Source organism: Myxocyprinus asiaticus, chromosome 22 (genome assembly GCF_019703515.2).
Source record: "Myxocyprinus asiaticus isolate MX2 ecotype Aquarium Trade chromosome 22, UBuf_Myxa_2, whole genome shotgun sequence".
Lineage (NCBI taxonomy): Eukaryota > Metazoa > Chordata > Actinopteri > Cypriniformes > Catostomidae > Myxocyprinus > Myxocyprinus asiaticus.
The window spans coordinates 3,431,608-3,452,382 of NC_059365.1; the positions used below are offsets into that span (position 1 = coordinate 3,431,608).

At 39.0% G+C, this 20,775-nt stretch overlaps 1 protein-coding gene across 1 annotated transcript; it reads left to right on the forward strand.

Moving 5' to 3' along the window:
- The first annotated feature begins 598 nt into the window (after positions 1 to 598).
- LOC127413219 (uncharacterized) lies at positions 599 to 18,833 on the forward strand. The gene is made up of 12 exons (XM_051650165.1): positions 599 to 823; positions 6,110 to 6,287; positions 6,925 to 7,080; positions 8,794 to 8,930; positions 10,479 to 10,636; positions 10,721 to 10,915; positions 11,258 to 11,341; positions 12,041 to 12,130; positions 14,620 to 14,742; positions 17,846 to 17,977; positions 18,173 to 18,289; positions 18,537 to 18,833. The coding sequence occupies exons 1-12, from the start codon at positions 814 to 816 to the stop codon at positions 18,645 to 18,647; spliced, it is 1,491 nt and encodes a 496-aa protein (XP_051506125.1). The 5' UTR covers positions 599 to 813; the 3' UTR covers positions 18,648 to 18,833.
- The last annotated feature ends 1,942 nt before the right edge of the window (positions 18,834 to 20,775 follow it).

Here is a 20,775-nt window from a genome sequence, read left to right on the forward strand (position 1 = left end):
GATTTTTATTATTATTATTATTATGTTATTATCTTTACATTTCTACTAAATTGCAATTGTGCATATGGTGCATGGTTTATTGTCTAGGCCTAGTAGCTCCGTGACTAAAAACCGATTATTTTTCATATTAAAAACAATGCAATATACAATGCAATGCCACAATAATACAACATAAACTTTAGAACAACACCATAACAATACAGTAGCCTATGGCCTACAGCATATTAACGACAATCTAGCACACACATTCAATAAATCGAATTAACAGATGCATTATTCATTGCACTTGAAAAGGTGGGAGGTTACTTTACACGCGTTATGAGGCAATATTGCGTAATGAGCGCGCATTCCTGTCCAAGGCGTCAATATATTTTCCACAAGTAACTCTGCATTATCATTATTAAACCTGAAGAAGAGCAAACCGCTGTCTCTCTTTCGCACTGTCCTTCTCGTTATCCAATCAGAGAAAGCGTTTGGACGTCTTTCACTCCGTGGGTGCATGTGGAGCCTCCATGAGCGCGCATAGAGTCCGGGCTTGAGGTAAGACTGAATTGGGGAATCCCGTTCCAGCGATCCGCACAGATCATAAAACCTCCAGATTTGATAATAATTGATGCTTATCGTGTCTCCTCCCCTCGCCCTTGTGGTCAGTCGGGTTTATGAGTCCTGGGCCATATAGTTCCAGACAGGACAGTGCGCATGAGTATTTAAAGGGACACAGACACATTGAGTGAACAGTTGGAAAAGAGTTTGGTCTATATTTATATTGCGATTTTTTCTTCTGTGATTTTTTAAAACTTAATATCACTAATCATGGACCAAGGTAAGACAAATTCACATGGAAAGTGTATTAATTTTTTTCTATGTTGAAATTTTGTCTATTATTATGGAATTATAAAACCAGAGGAACCAAATGTATACATGATGAGGCTTTTTTTATTATTATTGACATCTGCCACTCTGTTTATTTATTTAGCATATGATGCAGTTTTATATTATTCTGTCACTAAAGACAGAACAACAAGAGACTGTGGAACATTATCTTTACCAACATTGTTTTTAGTTTGATCTTGCAGAGTATAACTTTAAATGGATGTTTTGACACTAACATTATTTTGCAGTTTAAATATAACTGTGGATCCATTTTGCAAAATGGCAATTAGGGGTTGAACAATAAAGGTTTTTTAATGCCCAATGCCTATACCGAAATCTAGGAAGTATAGTAGTTGAATTTTATATACAATATATATATATATACACACTATATTGCCAAATGTATTCGCTCACCCATCCAAATAATTGAATTCAGGTGTTCCAATCACTTCCATGGCCACAGGTATATAAAATGAAGCACCTAGGCATGCAGACTGCTTCTACAAACATTTGTGAAAGAATGGGCCGCTCTCAGGAGCTCATTGATTTCCAGCGTGGTACTGTGATAGGATGCCACCTGTGCAACAAGTCCAGTCGTGAAATTTCCTCGCTACTAAATATTCCACAGTCAACTGTCAGTGGTATTATAACAATGTGGAAGCGATTGGGAATGACAGCAACTCAGCCACGAAGTGGTAGGCCACGTAAAATGACAGAGCGGGGTCAGCAGATGCTGAGGCGCATAGTGCGCAGAGGTCACCAACTTTCTGCAGAGTCAATCGCTACAGACCTCCAAAGTTCATGTGGCCTTCAGATTAGCTCAAGAACAGTGCGTAGAGAGCTTCATGGAATGGGTTTCCATGGCCGAGCAGCTGCATCCAAGCCAAACATCACCAAGTGCAATGCAAAGCGTTGGATGCAGTGGTGTAAAGCACGCTGCCACTGGACTCTAGAGCAGTGGAGACGCGTTCTCTGGAGTGACGAATCACGCTTCTCCACCTGGCAATCTGATGGACGAGTCTGGGTTTGGCGGTTGCCAGGAGAACGGTACTTGTCTGACTGCATTGTGCCAACTGTGAAGTTTGGTGGAGGGGGGATTATGGTGTGGGGTTGTTTTTCAGGAGCTGGGCTTGGCCCCTTAGTTCCAGTGAAAGGAACTCTGAATGCTTCAGCATACCAAGAGATTTTAGACAATTCCATGCTCCCAACTTTGTGGGAACAGTTTGGGGATGGCCCCTTCCTGTTCCAACATGACTGCGCACCAGTGCACAAAGCAAGGTCCATAAAGACATGGATGAGCGAGTTTGGTGTGGAAGAACTTGACTGGCCTGCACAGAGTCCTGACCTCAACCCGATAGAGCACCTTTGGGATGAATTAGAGCGAAGACTGCGAGCCAGGCCTTCTCGTCCAACATCAGTGTCTGACCTCACAAATGCGCTTCTGGAAGAATGGTCAAAAATTCCCATAAACACACTCCTAAACCTTGTGGAAAGTCTTCCCAGAAGAGTTGAAGCTGTTATAGCTGCAAAGGGTGGGCCGACGTCATATTATATATATATATATATATATATATATATATATATATATATATATATATATATATATATATATTTTTTTTTTTTTTAATTCTGAGTATATATTGTGAAATATATGTTAATATAAATTCAGCAATTTTTTGCACATATTATTTGCTATTATTAAATTTAATATATATATATATATATAAATATATATATATATATATATATATATATATATATATATATAGTATAGTATAGTATAGCTATATACAGTGCTATATAGAGAGAGAGAGTGTCACGTCTAGATGTGTTCATGTTCATGTTTTGTGTTTATGTCTTTTATTTTGAAAAGTAGTTCCATGTCATGTGATTCCCTTTTTCCATGTCAAGTCATGTGATTATCCTGTTTCCCTCATGTTCTTTGTCTGTTTCCCATTGGTTCATAGTCTTGTTATTGGTTCTATCATGTCATTGGTTCATGCTCATTGTCTTGTTATCTTGTTTAGAGTTCTGTTTGTTCACTGGTTTATGTTTCCCATGTCCATGTATTTAAGTCTCATGTTTCCATTGTGTCGGGGTCAGGTACTGAATGTCAGTGTACTGAATGTGAATGTCGCAGTGATTGTTTGTGTTGGATTGCTTTTTGCTACGTAGTTCATAGTCAAGCCAAGTCAAGCCCATGTTGAGTGTTATGTTATTCAAGTCAATTCAAGTTACGTCAAGTCTGTTTGTTGTATTCATGTTTCTGGATATACCACTCAAGTAATAAACTGCACTTGGTTTCTACACTTCGTCATCTCAGTCTGCCTGTCATTGCCAGCATACTTTACAGAATACCTGACCAACAAAATGAACCCAGCAGATATCCTTATACGTCTAAGTCAAGGAAAGCGATCTATAGAAGATTACGTGGCGGACTTCTGCATCCTGGCAGACGAGGTAGGCTTCAGTGAGATCGCCTTCAAACACTTCTTTCGTGCAGGCTTGAATGAGCTGGTGCACTCCTGGATCTGGCAGTTGGAGTACCTTCAATTTGGCTCAATATATCAACATTGCCCTGTGGATAAGTGGTTCAACTTTCACTGTGGGGGAGGTGGATAACGAGCCAGAGTGCCACGTCGTGGTCGCCGAGCCATGGGTCCCACGTCATAGTCGCAGAGCTTATGCCACCTTCTACCCCAGATCCTGAGCTTGCTCCAGGTCATGTCACAGCAATGCCTCAGCCTGCTCCATGCCATGTCACAGCCACATCTGAGTATGCTCCAGGTCATGTCACAGCAACGCCTCCGCCTGCTCCATGCCATGTCACAGCCACATCCACCTTCAATATGGCTCAATATATCGACCTTGCCCTGCGGATAAGTGGTTCAACTTTCACTGTGGGGGAGGCGGATAACGACCCAGAGTACCACGTCATGGCCACCAAGCCAGAGATCCACGTCGTGGTCGCCGAGCCATGGGTCCCCCATCGTGGTCGCCGAGCCATGGGTCCCACGTCGTGGTCGCCGAGCCATGGGTCCCACGTCGTGGTCGCCGAGCCATGGGTCCCATGTTGTGGTTGCCGAGCTTGCACCACCTTCTACCCCAGATCCTGAGCTTGCTCCAGATCATGTCACAGCAACGCCTCAGCCTGCTCCATGCCATGTCACAGCCACATCTGAGTCTGCTCCAGGTCATGTCACAGCAACGCCTCTGCCTGCTCCATGCCATGTCACAGCAACACCTGAGTCTGCTCCATGCCATGTCACAGCAACGCCTGAGTCTGTCACAACAATGCCTCAGCCTGCTCCATGCCATGTCACAGCAATGCCTGAGCCTGTCACAATAATGCCTCAGTCTGCTTCACACCATGTCACAGCCGAACCTCAGTCTGCTCCATGCCATGTCTCAGCCAAGCCCCAGACTGCTCCATGCCATGTCTCAGCCAAGCCCCAGACTGCTCCATGCCATGTCTCAGCCAAGCCCCAGACTGCTCCATGCCATGTCACAAGCAAGCCTTTGCGCCACGGTCCAGGCCCGCCTCTGCTCCACGGTCCAGGCCCGCCTCTGCTCCACGGTCCAGGCCCGCCTCTGCTCCACGGTCCAGGCCCGCCTCTGCTCCACGGTCCAGGCCTGCCTCTGCTCCACGGTCCAGGCCTGCCTCCGCTCCATGGTCCAGGCCCGCCTCCGCTCTACGAGCCGGCATTCATGCCTGCCACGGCCAACGAGTCAGCATCTATGCCTACCATGGCCAAGTCAGTGATCCTGCCGTACCATGTTGCCACGTCAAGTCGCCACAGCCGCCGCCCCCCCCCTCTTGAACTTTGTGTTTATGTTTTGGGGTGTCGGTAGCTGTCCCTAGTGGGGGGGGGGGGTATGTCACGTCTAGATGTGTTCATTTTCATGTTTTTTGTTTGTCTTTTATTTTGAAAAGATTTACATGTCATGTCATGTGATTCCCTGTTTCCATGTCAAGTCATGTGATCATCTTGTTTCCCTCATGTTCTTTGTCTGATTCCCATTGGTTCATAGTCTTGTTATTGGTTCTATCATGTCATTGGTTTATGCTTATTGTCTTGTTAACTTGTTTAGAGTTCTGTTTGTTCACTGGTTTATGTTTCCCATGTCCATGTACTTAAGTCTCATGTTTCCATTGTGTCGGGGTCAGGTATTGAATGTCAGTGTACTGAATGTGAATGTTCCAGTGATTGTTTGTGTTGGATTGCTTTTTGCTGCATAGTTCATTGTCAAGCCAAGTCAAGCCCATGTTCATGTTCATGTTTAGTGTTATGTTATTCAAGTCAAGTCAAGTCTGTTTGTTTGTATTCATGTTTCTGGATATACCACTCTTCAAGTAATAAACTGCACTTGGGTTCTACACTTCATCGTCTTCATCTGCCTGTCATTGCCAGCGTACGTTACAGAAAGAGAGAGAGAGAGAGAGAGAGAGAGAGAGAGAGAGAGAGCACTATGTGTGTACAGTATATATATATATATATATATATATAATATATATATAGTGCTCACTCTCTCTCTCTATATATATATGTATATAGCACTGTATATAACTATATATATACATACATACTGTATATATAATACAATTTAATGATAGCAAATAATATGTGCAAAAAATTGCTGAATTTATATTAACACTTATATTTCACAATATTTACTCAGAATTCAAATCAAAATCTTTTTAAACAAAAAATAGACAAAACTGGCATGATGAGCATTTCTTTTATTCATTCAATCAAGTTAACAGTTTTTGGGCCATGCAGATAATTTCAAAATGGCCAAATATTGCCTAATTAATCAGTCGATATATTGGTCTATGACTACTGGTAATTACATATTCATGAGGTGTGTGATTACCATTAAAAGCCTGAAGGGATTTATTTTACAGTAATGACCGACTGACTGCTCATTATTCTGCTTATTATGCTACAGTACAAAGGAGATGATGATTTAAGTTGAAATATTTTCATTATTTTAGAAGAGAGCATGAAGTGATACAAGAGATATGAAACCAGCACAACCATGTAGAAAAATCAACATTTAAATATACATTTTATTGTTCATTTATACTAAACTATTTGCCAAAAGCATAAAAATTAAGTATTCCAGAGAGACGCATAATAAATATTGGTAATATGTTTTTCCGAAGCACCTTTTGTAGCAAATCTAAAGATGTTTCATAACTTTCGTCCCTTCCTGATGGTTTTTTTCTCCATAGACACCGAGAGAAACACAATGACAGAGTTTTGGAAAGAACACTCCAAGTTTGCAACGGTAGAGGAGATGATGTTGGACTCTAACGCCCAGGAACTGACCCAACATGAGGTGCCAGAGCTCCTGTCCATGCTGCCCTGCCTGGCTGGTTCTGATGTGCTGGAACTCGGTGCTGGAATCGGGTCAGTGGAGCACATTGAGTCTGATATTAGAATCCAATTAGAACTGCACATCTTAGTCCAACTGTTTTTTTGAGTGAATCAGATCAGTGGTGAACATGCTGTTTTATGTCCACATTTTTATTTCTATGTTCCATTTCTTTTCAAGGTGAAGTGCTTTTAACATCTATGCTAAAATTTTCCATGCAACCTATCCAATGCACATTATTGAAGTGACGTCTTCAATTGTAAATAGGTGAATCTCACAAAACCTGGCAATAGCATGGTAAGGTCACAATTCACCCCTATATCAAAAGTAAAAAAAAATATAAAATATTATAAAGTATATTTTGTATAAAAACACCTCTATTTTTAGCCATTGTAACATTATTTTAATGACAATTAAAATAAGGTGCTTGGTAGCATTTCTTTGTCATTAGAAATATCATATTGTTCCCTGTAAGGAATGATATGTGCTAATGAATATAGTAATTATTGAGAACTATTATTGAGTCAAAATAAACCTGATAAAAATCTGTCTGTTTTTAAATTCTGAGGTCAATTTATGTGGTAATCTAACTAGGTCATGAGTCAGCTTTTTGTATAAAGCATGGTGTCTTTGCGCCATTGTCAACATGATCATGACCTTTGCCCTTTTCAGGCGTTACACGTGTCACTTCATTGGCAAGGCCCATCATGTGACAGCAGTGGACTTCATGGAGAACTTTGTGGAAAAGAACAGACAGGACAACGGTCACCATGGCAACGTCGAGTTCATTCAAGCTGATGTCAGAAAGCTGGACTTCCCAAAACACAGGTGAAAAAAGTGTTTAGCAAAACAGTTGAATATTGAACATTTACTAACCCTGATTTTGTTCCGAACTAGTTTTATTTATTTATTTATTTTTGTGGAACAAAAAAGGAGATGTTATTCAGAATGTTAGTCTAAGTCACCATTCAAATCAAATCAAATCACTTTTATTGTCACACAGCCATATACACAAGTGCAATAGTGTGTGAAATTCTTGGGTGCAGTTCCGATCAACATAGCAGTCATGACAGTGATGAGACATATACCAATTTACAATAACATCAAATTAACACAACGCAATTTAAACATCTGTTATACACATAATTACACTCAACACAATATACAAATAATAACATACACTGTACAGTATACAATACACACAATATAGAATACACATTCAATAAAAAAGTATATATAGTATATATAGAATGTACAGTAGGTTGTATTGTACTGTATTGACATTCAGGCTGTCGGTTGATAGTCAGTTGTTAAGAGAGAATATAATATAATAATAATATAATTTATGACAGTCTGGTGTGAGATATAAGAGTAAGGGTAATAAAGTGCAGTGCTGATGTATTTGATCGTGAGAGATCAAGAGTTCAAAAGTCTGATTGCTTGGGGGAAGAAGCTGCCATGTAGTCGGCTGGTGCGGGTCCTGATGCTGCGATATCACCTACCTGATGGTAGCAGTGAGAACAACCCATGGCTCGGGTGGCTGGAGTCTCTGATGATCCTCCGAGCTTTTTTCACACACCGCCTGGTATATGTGTCCTGGAGGGAGGGAAGCTCACCTCCGATGATGTGTCTGGCAGTTCGCACCACCCTTTGCAGTGCTTTGCGGTTGTGGGCTGTGCTATTGCCATACCAGGTGGAGATGCAGCCAGTCAGGATGCTCTCTACAGTGCAGCTGTAGAACCGTGTGAGGATGTGGCGGTTCATTCCAAACTTCCTCAGCCATCTCAGGAAGAAAAGGCGCTGATGAGCCTTATTCACAACGACTTCAGTGTGGATGGACCATGTGAGTTCCTCAGTGATGTGGACACCCAGGAACTTGAAGCTGCTGACTCACTCCACTGGTGCCCCATTGATGGTGATGGGACTGTGTTCTCTGTCTTTTCTTCTGAAGTCCACCACAAGCTCCTTTGTCTTACTGACGTTGAGGGAGAGGTTGTGCTCCCAACACCAGCATGTCAGAGTGTGCACCTCCTCTCTGTAGGCTGTTTCATCATTGTCAGTGATCAGACCTACCACCATCGTATCATCAGCAAACTTAATGATGGCATTGGAGCTATGTGTTGCCACACAATCATGTGTGTACAGGGAATACAGTAGTGGGCTGAGAACACAGTCCTGTGGGGCTCCAGTGTTGAGGGTCAGTGATGAGGAGATGTTGCTGCCCATTCTAACTACCTGGCGTCTGCTTGACAGGAAGTCCAGGATCCAGCTGCACAGTGAGCTGTTTAAGCCCAGAGCCCGGAGTTTCTCATCAAGCTTGGAGGGCACTATGGTGTTGAATGCTGAGCTGTAGTCTACAAACAACATTCTCACATAAGATTCATTCACTTCCATAGCATCTTTTTTCCATACAAAAAAAGTGAATGAATTTTCATATTTGGGTGAACTCTCTCTTTTAGAAAGACGCTCCATTTCATATCATGTCATTTCATCTCTATTTCCATCCATCCCTCTTTCTTTTTCACACTTCTACTGTTTCAGTTTTGACTTGGTCTTCTCTAATTGGCTGTTAATGTATCTGAGTGATCAGGAGCTTAGATCATTGGCTGAAAGGATGCTCGGCTGGCTCCGCCCAGGCGGGTACCTGTTCTTCAGAGAGTCCTGCTTCCACCAATCAGGTTTGAGAAAAATGTCCATAGTTTCTTTATGGCATTTACATAAAATTTACTTCTTTTTTGTATGTGATATTCTCTGGATGTTATTTTTGGTTTGGAGACAAAATAATTATAATGTCATGCTGCCTTTTTTCCAATATTTTTACGGGTTTTAAAGGATTAGGTCACCTAGAAATGAAAATGCAGTCACTGTTTACTCACGCCTGTGTTGTTATAATCCCCATATGACTTTATCTTTTTCTGAACACAAAAGGAGGAATTGTGAAACATTTTTTGCTCAGTGATGTCATACAATGGCAGTTTATGGTGACCACCTTTTCAAGCTTCAAAAGAACACAAAAGTATAATTCAGAAGTCTAATAAATTATTCCATGAGACTCATGATTGTTATGAAATCATATGATAAGATTTGGTGAGAAACAAACTGAAATCAAAAGTATTATTTAATGAAAATTTTCACTGACTGTTGATATCCTGTGCATGTTCATGATAGGACACGAGAGCAACAGTTCACGCAGCGTCCTCGAGACATTGGGGCGTTCAAGCGAAAACTCATTTTGTTTATCTAAAAACAGGTCCTCCACAGCGATAGTGACAACAGAACACGACACAGCTGCACACAAAACAGAAAACAGAACTTACTAAACATGTCTGGAGAGTTTGTAGTCGAAGAACTGATGCATTTCTATGCCCAGCCTTATTTTCTATGCCCAGTCCTCAGAAATCAAACAGAAACATAGAGGAGGCTACAGGCAGCCACAGTCACACCGTGTCCCAACCTGACGGCAAACAACATGCGATAAAAGGTATCTTTTCTATGTTAATCAGAGTTTTTGTCCTAACCAGCAGTGACGAGTGACGGTACATTCTATCTATCGCATGTTTTCTATTTTTGGCATCACGTGGATAACTTCGTCCACTGTAAAGTGGCACCGGTCCAGAAATGTTAAAAAAAAATAAGGCTGGGCATAGAAATGCATCAATTCTTCCACTACAAACTCTTCAGACATGTTTAGTAGTGCAGCTGTGTTCTGTTCTGTTGTCACTATCGCTGTGGAGGACCTGTTTTTAGATAAACAAAACGAGTTTTCACTTGAACGCCCCAGTGTCGCGAGGGCACTGCATAAACTGTTGCTCTCATGTCCTATCATGAACGCGCACAGGAGATCAACGGTCAGTGAACATTTTCTCTAAATAATACATTAGATTTCAGTTTGTTTCTCACCAAATCTTATCATATGCTTTCATAACAATCATGAGTCTCATGGAATAATTTATTACACTTCTGAATTATACTTTTGTGTTCTTTTGAAGCTTGAAGAGGTGGTCACCATAAACTGCCATTGTATGACATCACTAAGCACAATTTGTTCTTTAAATTTCTCCCTTTGTGTTAAGAAAAAGAATGAAAGACATATAGTGTAGGGTTATAACAACACAGGGGTGAGTAAACAATGACTGAATTTTAATTTTTGGGTGAACTATCGCTTTAATGTTTATTTATTACTATTATTATTATTTTTATTATTGATGTCTTTTTGACTCAATCAGGCAACATCAAGCGAGATTTTAACCCCACTCACTACAGAACTCCCGCCCACTACAATCACCTGATGATATCAGTGGTCCTGGATGAATCAGAGAAGATGGGAAAGAAATGTTATGGTTTTGACATGGTGCTCAACAAAACGGTTCAGACGTACATCAAGGTGAATCAGTTGGTCAATGAACTATTATTAAAACATGAATTCTTTATAAAAGAACTGATAAGGAACTTACTTGCTTTCTCTCAGATAAAGAAGAACCAGAACAAGTTGTGTTGGCTCATGCAGAAAGCTCGTCGTAACGTGGTGGAGCAGCATCAGGGCGGTTTCTCCACCTTCATGCAGTTCCTGGACAACCAGCAGTACACACGCAGAGGAATCTTACTCTATGAGAAGATGTTCGGCTCTGGATACATCAGCACAGGAGGACCCAGAACTACCAAGGTCAGGGGTGAAGATGTTGTAGGGTCGAATGGTTTCAGATGGAGTCAGATGAAGTTTATCTTAAAAAGACTATTAAATCTATGTTCTATGTATGTAGCTACTGTATAACAATATGTATGTTTTTAAATACAGTAAGTTATGTGAAAATAAAAAATGTATATATTTACATTCCTAATAATATAAAATAATAATACTTCCTGATCCAGTGGATTATGTAGCAAAGACCATTTCCTTCTAATGGTCAAGTCAAGTTAGGATTGTGCTTTATCTCATAATGTTAGTGAATCTTTAATATTTTATTTTCTCTTTATCGCTCTGATATATTAATTTGTAACCCATCAGGAGTTTGTTGACATGCTAAACCTGACCCCGGGACAGAAAGTTCTAGATGTTGGCTGTGGAATTGGAGATTTCTACATGGCCAAGGTGAGCGACCAAAACCTGTGAAACCACAGAACATTAGGTGTATGTTCCTTAGGACATTTTAACAAGCGGTTCTCAGCTGGTTTTGCTTCAGGACCCTGATTTTAAATTGGACATCAAGTGCCGAACCGACCCTTTGCCAAAATTGTTTTGCGTACAAATAAACAAAAATGTCCCAAACATCAAACATTGAAATTTATTTCTGTTACCATGAACTGCATAGACCCAACAGTATGCACAATTATAAACATGACAACAGAAAAATTGACCATTTTGTTAATGCATATAAAGCAGAAGTGTTTATTTTTTGTCTGCCTGCCACATAGAACCAAGACTGGGCCTAATATTGTATTAGCATTAGCCATATTGCCAAGTGACAGATAAATTAACATCAAAATACCATAAAGTTTGATTGAATTGGATGCACAGCCTTTGATGTCAACAATAAAATATAAATTAAGCATTTTCTCCTCCCTTTTAAACATTGATACACCTATTTATGGTGTTTTTCTATCATAATGCACAATTTTAAGGTCAGTTGCATTTTATTATTTTCATTGCCGTTTCATACCCAACCGGATCAGACCTGTGACCCACCAATATCAGACTCTAGTTTATTTTATTTCACCTTTATTTAATATCAGACTGTAGGAAGTGAACAGTAATGTTATCAAACATAAACAAGGGTTGTTTTAATTGCAGACTTTTGCTGTTGAGGTTCTTGGGATGGACCTGTCATCAAACATGGTGGAGATTGCCATGGAGAGAGTCGTCAAAGAGAAACTTCCATTAGTAAGTCCCACAACAGAGCGCAACAGTGCCCATCCACTTTTTCAGCCATCTTGGTTCTTGGAAGTATTTTTCCAATTCATTGTTTCCATAGGGATTTCATAAAATCCTTCATAAATGAGTTGTAAGCCATGAACCAAACCAACCAGCTCCAAGGTGAATCACAACATCACAAACTTTGTTTTGAGGCAAAAAAAGTATTTTAAAATCGGACATAAAGACAAAGATACAAGACTGCGGTCTTAATGTCTTTAATGAGGGAATGAACAACAGTCCCATTAGGCAATGACATAAACGAATTTAAAGTGATGTAAAAATATAAAACTATTGATTTAATGTGTTGATTATAGGTATAGAAACAATATACGTATTTTAAGTTTATTGCAAAATAAACTTATATAAGCTTACAAATATATAAATAGTTGGAGAGTGAAAGGAGACCAATTCGATTGCGTCATTCACAGTGCATCTTGCGATTCCACTTTAACCTCCTGAGACCCGAGCGTGACTGCTGTGTGCATTTTGCATTTCCCTTTTTGATTTGTAGCTATTAGCACCTAATAAACAAGCAAAGAAAAAAAAATTCCTAGAGCAAATAGTTTTCCAAAAAATGTATAGTAACATATGTGGACAATGGGTCTAAGTTGTGAAATTTTAAATAATACCATGCTATTGAAAGTCTTTTTATCAAATGGTTTATTATGTTTCCACTAGTGTAGGTTATTCATGTTTTTGAGACGTTACAGACATTACGTCAGAAATTAGCATAATATTTTGTGATTCAAAGTAATGTCCAGCATCATCCAATCACTGCCAACCATGTTAAAATAAAATGATACATTATAAATTCTGAATCTATGTACTGATTATCATTGTCACATGTCTGTCAAACATGTTGAGTGATCCAAACATCATCTGCAGCCTGAAACTGAAACTTTTGACTGGATGTTAGGAGTGAATGCACTTAGCTGCATAGAGATGCTCCCTTGCTCCCTATTTAGTGAATGACTTAACCTCCAGTGTGCTGTCTGTCTGCACTGGTCTCAGAACAGTTTGAAATGCACCTTATTTTCATCCTAACTCCATATAAAGCCTATGCAAGCAACATGTTTCAGCTTTTGGATGAAGCGATTGATTCTCAATGTGATAATGTACAGTAAATATAGGATTTCTAAGGAAACAAATGCGCTATAGCACACATTAGTGTACATTGTGTTCAACAGCATGGTGTTTCACGATAAATCGCTCAAATTTTTAAAATGGCATATCGGATGAAACTAGAGACTCTAATCTTTTGACTCAAACAGGTTTCAGTGTAAAAACTTAATGAGGTTTCTTTCCAGATGTAGTTTTGTTGGCGTTTCTCCTAAAGACAAACTCCGCTGTGATCGGCGCCATGTTGTATTGTCACATGACTCCGTATGTTGAAAGTTTAACCCTTTACTGACAGCGCAGTCTCCTGAACTGAGATCAGTCGGTTTAAATAAAATGAAATTATAAGCCAAAATACATTACACGCATGTGTACGTGGGGTCGCACGAGGTTTATATTTGAAATAATTTTTTTTTATAATAATTTTATTTATTTATCACACATTATATTTGAACATATACAGTGAAATTCTTTTTTTTTCCCACATATCCCAGCTAAGCTGGGGTCAGAGTGCAGGGTCAGCCATGATACGGCATCCCTGGAGCAGATAGGGTCAAGGACCTTGCTCAAGGGCCCAACAGTGGCATCTTGGCAGTGCTGGGGCTTGAACCCCCAACTTTCTGATCAGTAACCCAGAGCCTTAACCGATAAGCCACCACTGCCCCTGCAGACTGATGGTATGGCAACCTCAGAGCTCAAGGTATGTCTGTCTTTAAAGGTTTATGAGATAGCGTTGAAAATCAATTCATCTATAAAAGAAATGAATAGGTTTCTTACCTCCAAAACCAGACAGTTGGGCTCTATTCCAGAAACTGTCGAGACTGGAGAATGGTACTGTAACATTGACCTGCACAGATCATTGTTGAGGACAGGTGTGCTGTTACTGTATGACTGACACCTGGCGGACGATAAATGGCCAAACAAATCCATTTACAACCCTAATAATTTCTAGAGAACAGAATGCCACACAGACTTTGGGGTGGAGACATTGGCTAGTAAGCAACCACCCCAAACACCCTAGTAAAACCACCTAGCAATGCCACAGTAACTACCCAAAACCCTCTCAGAACACTTGAGCAAACCACATAGCAATGCCCTGGCAACCCCCCCACAACAGACTAACATCATGGCAACAAGTTTTGCACGGTCAAACACCACTCACATTTTGTTCAGGAAATGTAAAAATCTAGTTTTAAATTTAGAGCAGTGTTTTCTTCTTTAAAATAGTGACGTTCTGGAACTGTATAAAATCTTGAAGGCTAAACAGAAATGCATTCTGGGACAGTCAGTATACACTGATGTCTTCAAGACATGAGAACATGTTTGTTGTTCCTCTGCAGGTGCAGTTTGAGGTGTCAGATGCCACAAAGAGAAGGTTTCCTGAAGCCATGTTTGATGTGGTTTACAGCAGAGACACATTTCTGCACATAAGGGACAAACTTGACCTCTTCACAAAGTTTCATGTGAGTGTGCACACATGTATGTTTGCACTGTGCATGTGACTCTACTTGTACCCTTAATATCTCAATTGTTTCTCTAAGACAGTAGAGATTAAATAGAGACATTTGTTTAAATCTCCTGCTTCCCAGAGTTATCTCATGTGTAAAAGACCCTGATAATTTCACATGTCTCTTCTAGAGTTTCAGAAGAGATCTCTTAAAGGGATAGTTCACCCAAAAAGGAAAACTGTCTCATTTACTCACCCTCATGTCATCCCAGATGTGTATGACTTTGTCTTCTGCTGAAAACAAACAAAGCTTTTTAGAAGAATATCTCAGCTCTGTAGGTCCATACAATGCAAGTAAATGGGGTCCAAATCTTTGAAGTTCTAAAAAGCACATAAAGGCAGCATACAAGTAATTTACATGACTGCAGTGGTTAAATCCATGTCTTCAGAAGTGATATGATAGGTGTGGGTGAGAAACAGGTCAATATTCATTACTATAAATTTACTTTCAAACCACCCTCCTATCAGTATTCATGAGAGCTCTTTTGTTTTTTGGTGATTCACATTCTTCGTGGGCTGTTTGAGAGTAGATATATAGCAAAAAAGTGTTTAAATATTGATCTTTTTCTCATGTATGTGCGTGTGTGTGTGTTTTAAGTGTTTGTGGTTTGAACAGTTCAGTTCACCTTGAGCCTTCTTACATTTTCACTAAGACTCAAATGAGATGAGACCTTATTTATGGCTTATAAAAATAAGCCTTTGCATTTGAACCAAACTACAGTTGATACTGTCCAAATAAACAAATCCAATGGCATAGTATGCAAATCAAGCTGGCATGGAAAATATTCTCAGGATGTCTGTCCTCTACAGGACAACTAATGTAGCACTCACTATGATTGACAAGCAAGATAAAGAATCAGTAATGTTGGAATAGTTCACCAAAAATGCTGTCATCATTTACTCACCCGCATGTCGTTCCAAAACTGTATGACATTCTTTCTTAAGTGGAACTCATTTGCAGAATGTCAAATGAAAGTGGCTCCTAAAATGACAAAAAGCACCATAAACATAGTCAATAAAACTCATAGGCTATATTCCAAGATATTCTGAAGGTACACAATAACTCTGTGTGAGGAAAAGGCCTAAATTTAAGTTATTAGTTGAAAATCTTCCCTGTGAATTAAAATCTTATTCGCGCTCATCTATAACTAAAATATGGAGTGTCAAGAGATTTGATGTCAATGCTGTCAAACGTTATTGGTTTCCCTTGTGAAAAAGAAGTAGACTTTAGCATACTTGGGGGGAAAAATAACTTTCAAAGTACATACTTTGTATACTTGATGTATCATTTTGGAACAACTTATTGCAACTTTATTGAATTTAAGTGACGTGTTTAAATGTGTGTTAAATGCAACAAGTTTAACTTTTGAGTGCTTTTTGTGACCCACTTTTGTAGCACTTTTGTAACAACTAACTGTACAATGCAGTTGAAATATAATGTTCGATGTACATTGTTACAACTTAATATCTGTTGTACTGCAATTTTAATGCAACCAAGCATGCAATTCTGAAACATTTTCCATTACACTTGAAAAATATTTTCTTTATAATCTTGAATGTACTTATTTGAAGTTGTATAGCTACTTAAACACTTAAGTGCTACAAAAAAAGTCTAATGCATATACACCAATGAGCCAAAACATTATGACCACCTGCCTGATATGCTGTTGGTCCTCTGCGTGCCGCAAAAACCACGCCAACCCGCTGAGGCATGGACTCCACAAGACCCCTGAAGGTGTCCTGTGATATCTGGCACCAAGACATTAGCAGCAGATCTTTCAAGTCCTGTAAGCTGCGAGGTGGAGTCGCTGTGGATTGGACTTGTTGGTTCAGCACATCCCACAGATGCTCAATTGGATTGAGATCCGGGGAATTTGGAGGCCAGTGCAACACCTTGAACACTTCATCATGTTCCTCAAACCATTCCCGAACTATGTGTGCAGTGTGGCAGGATGCATTATCCTGCTGAAAGAGGCCACTGCCATCAGGGAATACTGTTGCCATGAAGGGGTGTACCTGGTCTGCCATGAAGGGGTGTACCTGGTCTGCAATGATGTTTAGGTAAGTGGCACGTGTCAAATTGACAACCACATGAATGGCCGGACCCGGGGTTTCCCAGCAGAACATTGCCCAGAGCATCACACTCCCTCCATCAGCTTGTCGTCTTCCCACAGTGCATCATGGTGCAATCACTTCCTCGAGTAAACGTCACACATGTACACGGCCGTCCACGTGATGTAAAAGAAAATGGGACTCATCGGACCAGGCGACCTTCTTCCACTGCTCCAAGGTCCAGTTCTGACGTTTGTGTGCCCATTGGACGGTGGACAGGGGTCATCATGGGCACTCTGACCGGTCTGCAGCTACGCAGCCCCATACATAGCAGGGTGCACAGTGTGTTGCAACACATTCCTCCCGTAACCATCAATAAAATATTCGGTGACTTGTGCCACAGTAGACCTTCTGTTGGTTCGGACCAGGCAGCATAGCCTTCGTTGCCCCTCCTCGGACCACTGTCGGTAGGTACTCACCACTGCACCCCACAAGCCTTGCCGTTTCAGAGATGCTCTGACCCTTTCATCTGGCCATAACAATTTGGCCCTTGTCAAAGTCGCTCAGGTCTTTACTCCTGCCCATTTCTCCTACATTCAACACGTTGATTACGAGAACTGATTGTTCGCTTACCATCTAATCTACCCAGACCATGACATGTGCCCTTGTTAGGAGATGATCAACATTATTCACTTCACCAGTGATGTTTTGGCTCATCAGTGTATATTTCAATTGTAGATTTACATTTGACAGATGCAGTTGTCCAGTTCAACTTACAGTAGTTTCGAGGTAATTTACAGTACATTTAATTTGCTTTCAAGGTATTTTTATTAGTGTCTTACTGCGCATCAAAAATGTCAAACCTTGCACAACGCGTGCCATATTTGAATTTAATGCATTTGGAGAGCTACGACGAATGATAATGTATAATGTATAATATATATACAGTACTGTATAATAGTATTCTAATTTCTGTGTGAAATAACCCTTTAATGTGTGTGTTGCAGTCATGGCTGAAGCCGGGTGGGAAGCTTCTGATCAGCGATTATTGTTGTGGAAAGAAGCCCTGGTCTCCAGCGTTTCAGGAGTATGTGAATCAGAGAGGATATATACTCTATACTCCACAGAGATACGGACAGGTGAGACACAGAATCACACTATCATAAAATCATAGTGACCTATAAAAATGCTTGTTTGTAATTAGATGCATTATTGATCTCTTATGTAATATTGATATCGGTCATCATGTGCCAATCAGAGCTGGCACAGAAACAAATTCTTGTTTATGTCATGCTGTATGATAATAACCATTGATAGCATTGTTTGTGTTTCAGTTCTTAAGTGAAGTGGGATTCACTAATGTTAAAGCTCTGGACAGAACAGAACAGTTTATTCAGGTCATAAAGTCTGAACTACAGCAAGCCGAGGAGATCAAAGAGGAGTTTATACAGGTAAATACATTTATTACAATACAATTACTGTAGATAAAGCTAATTATAATACTATCAATTAACCTTAAAGAAAACTTTATTGCAATTTTAGATAAAAAACACAGTATTTAATTTCTAATTCATTTTTAATTGAGGACGTCCCTGGGTGTTCCCAAAGTAAAGTTTTGTCAGATTGAGCTTATCTTTGCTTCTAAAACATTGTGCACACTTAATAAAGCCCTTATAATAACTTGTGTCTTATCTGCAGGAGTTCTCTAAAGAAGACTACGATGCTATCATAAATGGATGGACAAAGAAACTACAGTGCTGTGGGACAGGAGACCAACGCTGGGGGCTGTTCTGCGCCACCAAAGACTGACTGAGAGAGAGAACAATCCAATCTAGCAAATTATCAAATAAAAATCACTTTATTTCAGATGCTACTGTTTATTAAATGTATTATATGTTCTTTCAAATTCTGTGAATTGCGGGACAGTATTGCACAATTTCAGTAAATCAGAGACATGTGATACATTATACATTAATAAACAAAAATCCACTTTTTGATCTGTCTATCATTTTGATAGGGATGCTTTTTGTGTTTGATAGTCCAGTGAAGGTCTATACATTTTAAAGCTGCTCTAAGACACAAAACCGGTGCATACAACAGAAAAGATACACCATCAATCAGAAAGAATATTATTTTATAAAATATATTTGTGTGTTGCCATTATTAAAATAATATAACAGTTATTAAAATATTAAATAATTACATTATATTGATAATTTGTAATAAATACACACACACACACACACACACACACACATATATATATACTGTATATATACACTGGTGGCCAAAAGTTTGGAATAATGTACAGATTTTGCTGTTTTGGAAGGAAATTGTACTTTTAATTCACCAAAGTGGCATTCAACTGATCACAAAGTATAGTCAGGGCATTACTGATGTAAAAAACAGCACCATCACTATTTGAAAAAGTCATTTTTGATCAAATCTAGACAGCAGCCATCACTCCAACACCTTATCCTTGACTAATCATGATAAATTGCTAATTTGGTAGTAGAAAATCACTTGCCATTATATCAAACACAGCTGAAAGATATTTGGTTCATTAAATTAAGCTTAACATTGTCTTTGTGCCACAGTATGCAATAGACTGGCATGTCTTCAGGTCAATATTAGATCAAAAATGTCAAAAAAAGAAACAGCTTTCTCTAGAAACTCATCAGTCAATCATTGTTTTGAGGAATGAATGCTATACAATGCTTGAAATTACCAAAGAACTGAAGATTTCATACAAAGGTGTACACTACAGTCTTCAAAGACAAAGGACAACTGGCTCTATCAAGGACAGAAAGAGATGTGGAAGACCAGATGTACAACTAAACAAGAGGATAAGTACATCAGAGTCTCTAGTTTGAGAAATAGACGCCTCACATGTCCTCAGCTGACAGCTTCATTGAATTCTACCCGCTCAACACCAGTTTCATGTACAACAGTAAAGAGAAGACTCAGGGGTGCAGGCCTTATGGGAAGAATTGCAAAGAAAAAGCCACTTTTGAAACAGAAAAACAAAAAGAAAAGGTTCGAGTGGGCAAAGAAACACAGACATTGGACAACAGATAATTGGAAAAGAGTGTTATGGATCTTAACCCCATTGAGCTTTTGTGGGATCAGCTAGACTGTAAGGTGTGTGAGAAGTGCCCGACAAGACAGACACATCTATGGCAAGTGCTACAGGAAGTGTGGGGTGAAATGTCACCTGAGTATCTGGACAAACTGACAGCTAGAATAACAAGGATCTGCAAAGCTGTCATTGCTGCACATGGAGGATTTTTTGATGAGAACTCTTTGAAGAAGTTCTGAACATTTTTTTCAAATTGTAATAGTAATTTTTCACGTTATTAACGTCCTGACTATACATTGTGATCAGTTGAATGCCACTTTGGTGAATAAAAGTACCAATTTCTTTCCATAAGAGCAAAATCTTTACATTATTCCAAACTTTTGGCCAGCAGTGTGTGTGTGTGTGTGTGTGTGTGTGTGTGTGTGTGTGTGTGTGTGTGTGTGTGTATATATATATATATATATATATATATATACACACACACACACACACACACACACATATATGATTATTTTATATATTATGTATTTTACAATACTATATAAAAATTATATATATTACAAATAATTAAAAATTTTAAATGTAGATTAATTTATTAAAGATTAAATCTTATAAAATATGAATACAATATTTTAAATACTTGTAAAATATTTAATATATATATATATATATAAGTCTTTTAATATAATTATCTTTTTAATGTTTATAATTCAGCAAACACTAATTATGTCAGAAACATAACCTGACATCATACATCATTTTCAAAATATATAAGTAAAATTGTGATTGTAAAACCCATAGATAATATAAAAATTAAGACATAAAATATGAGAAAATATAAAAATTATTTTTACATAC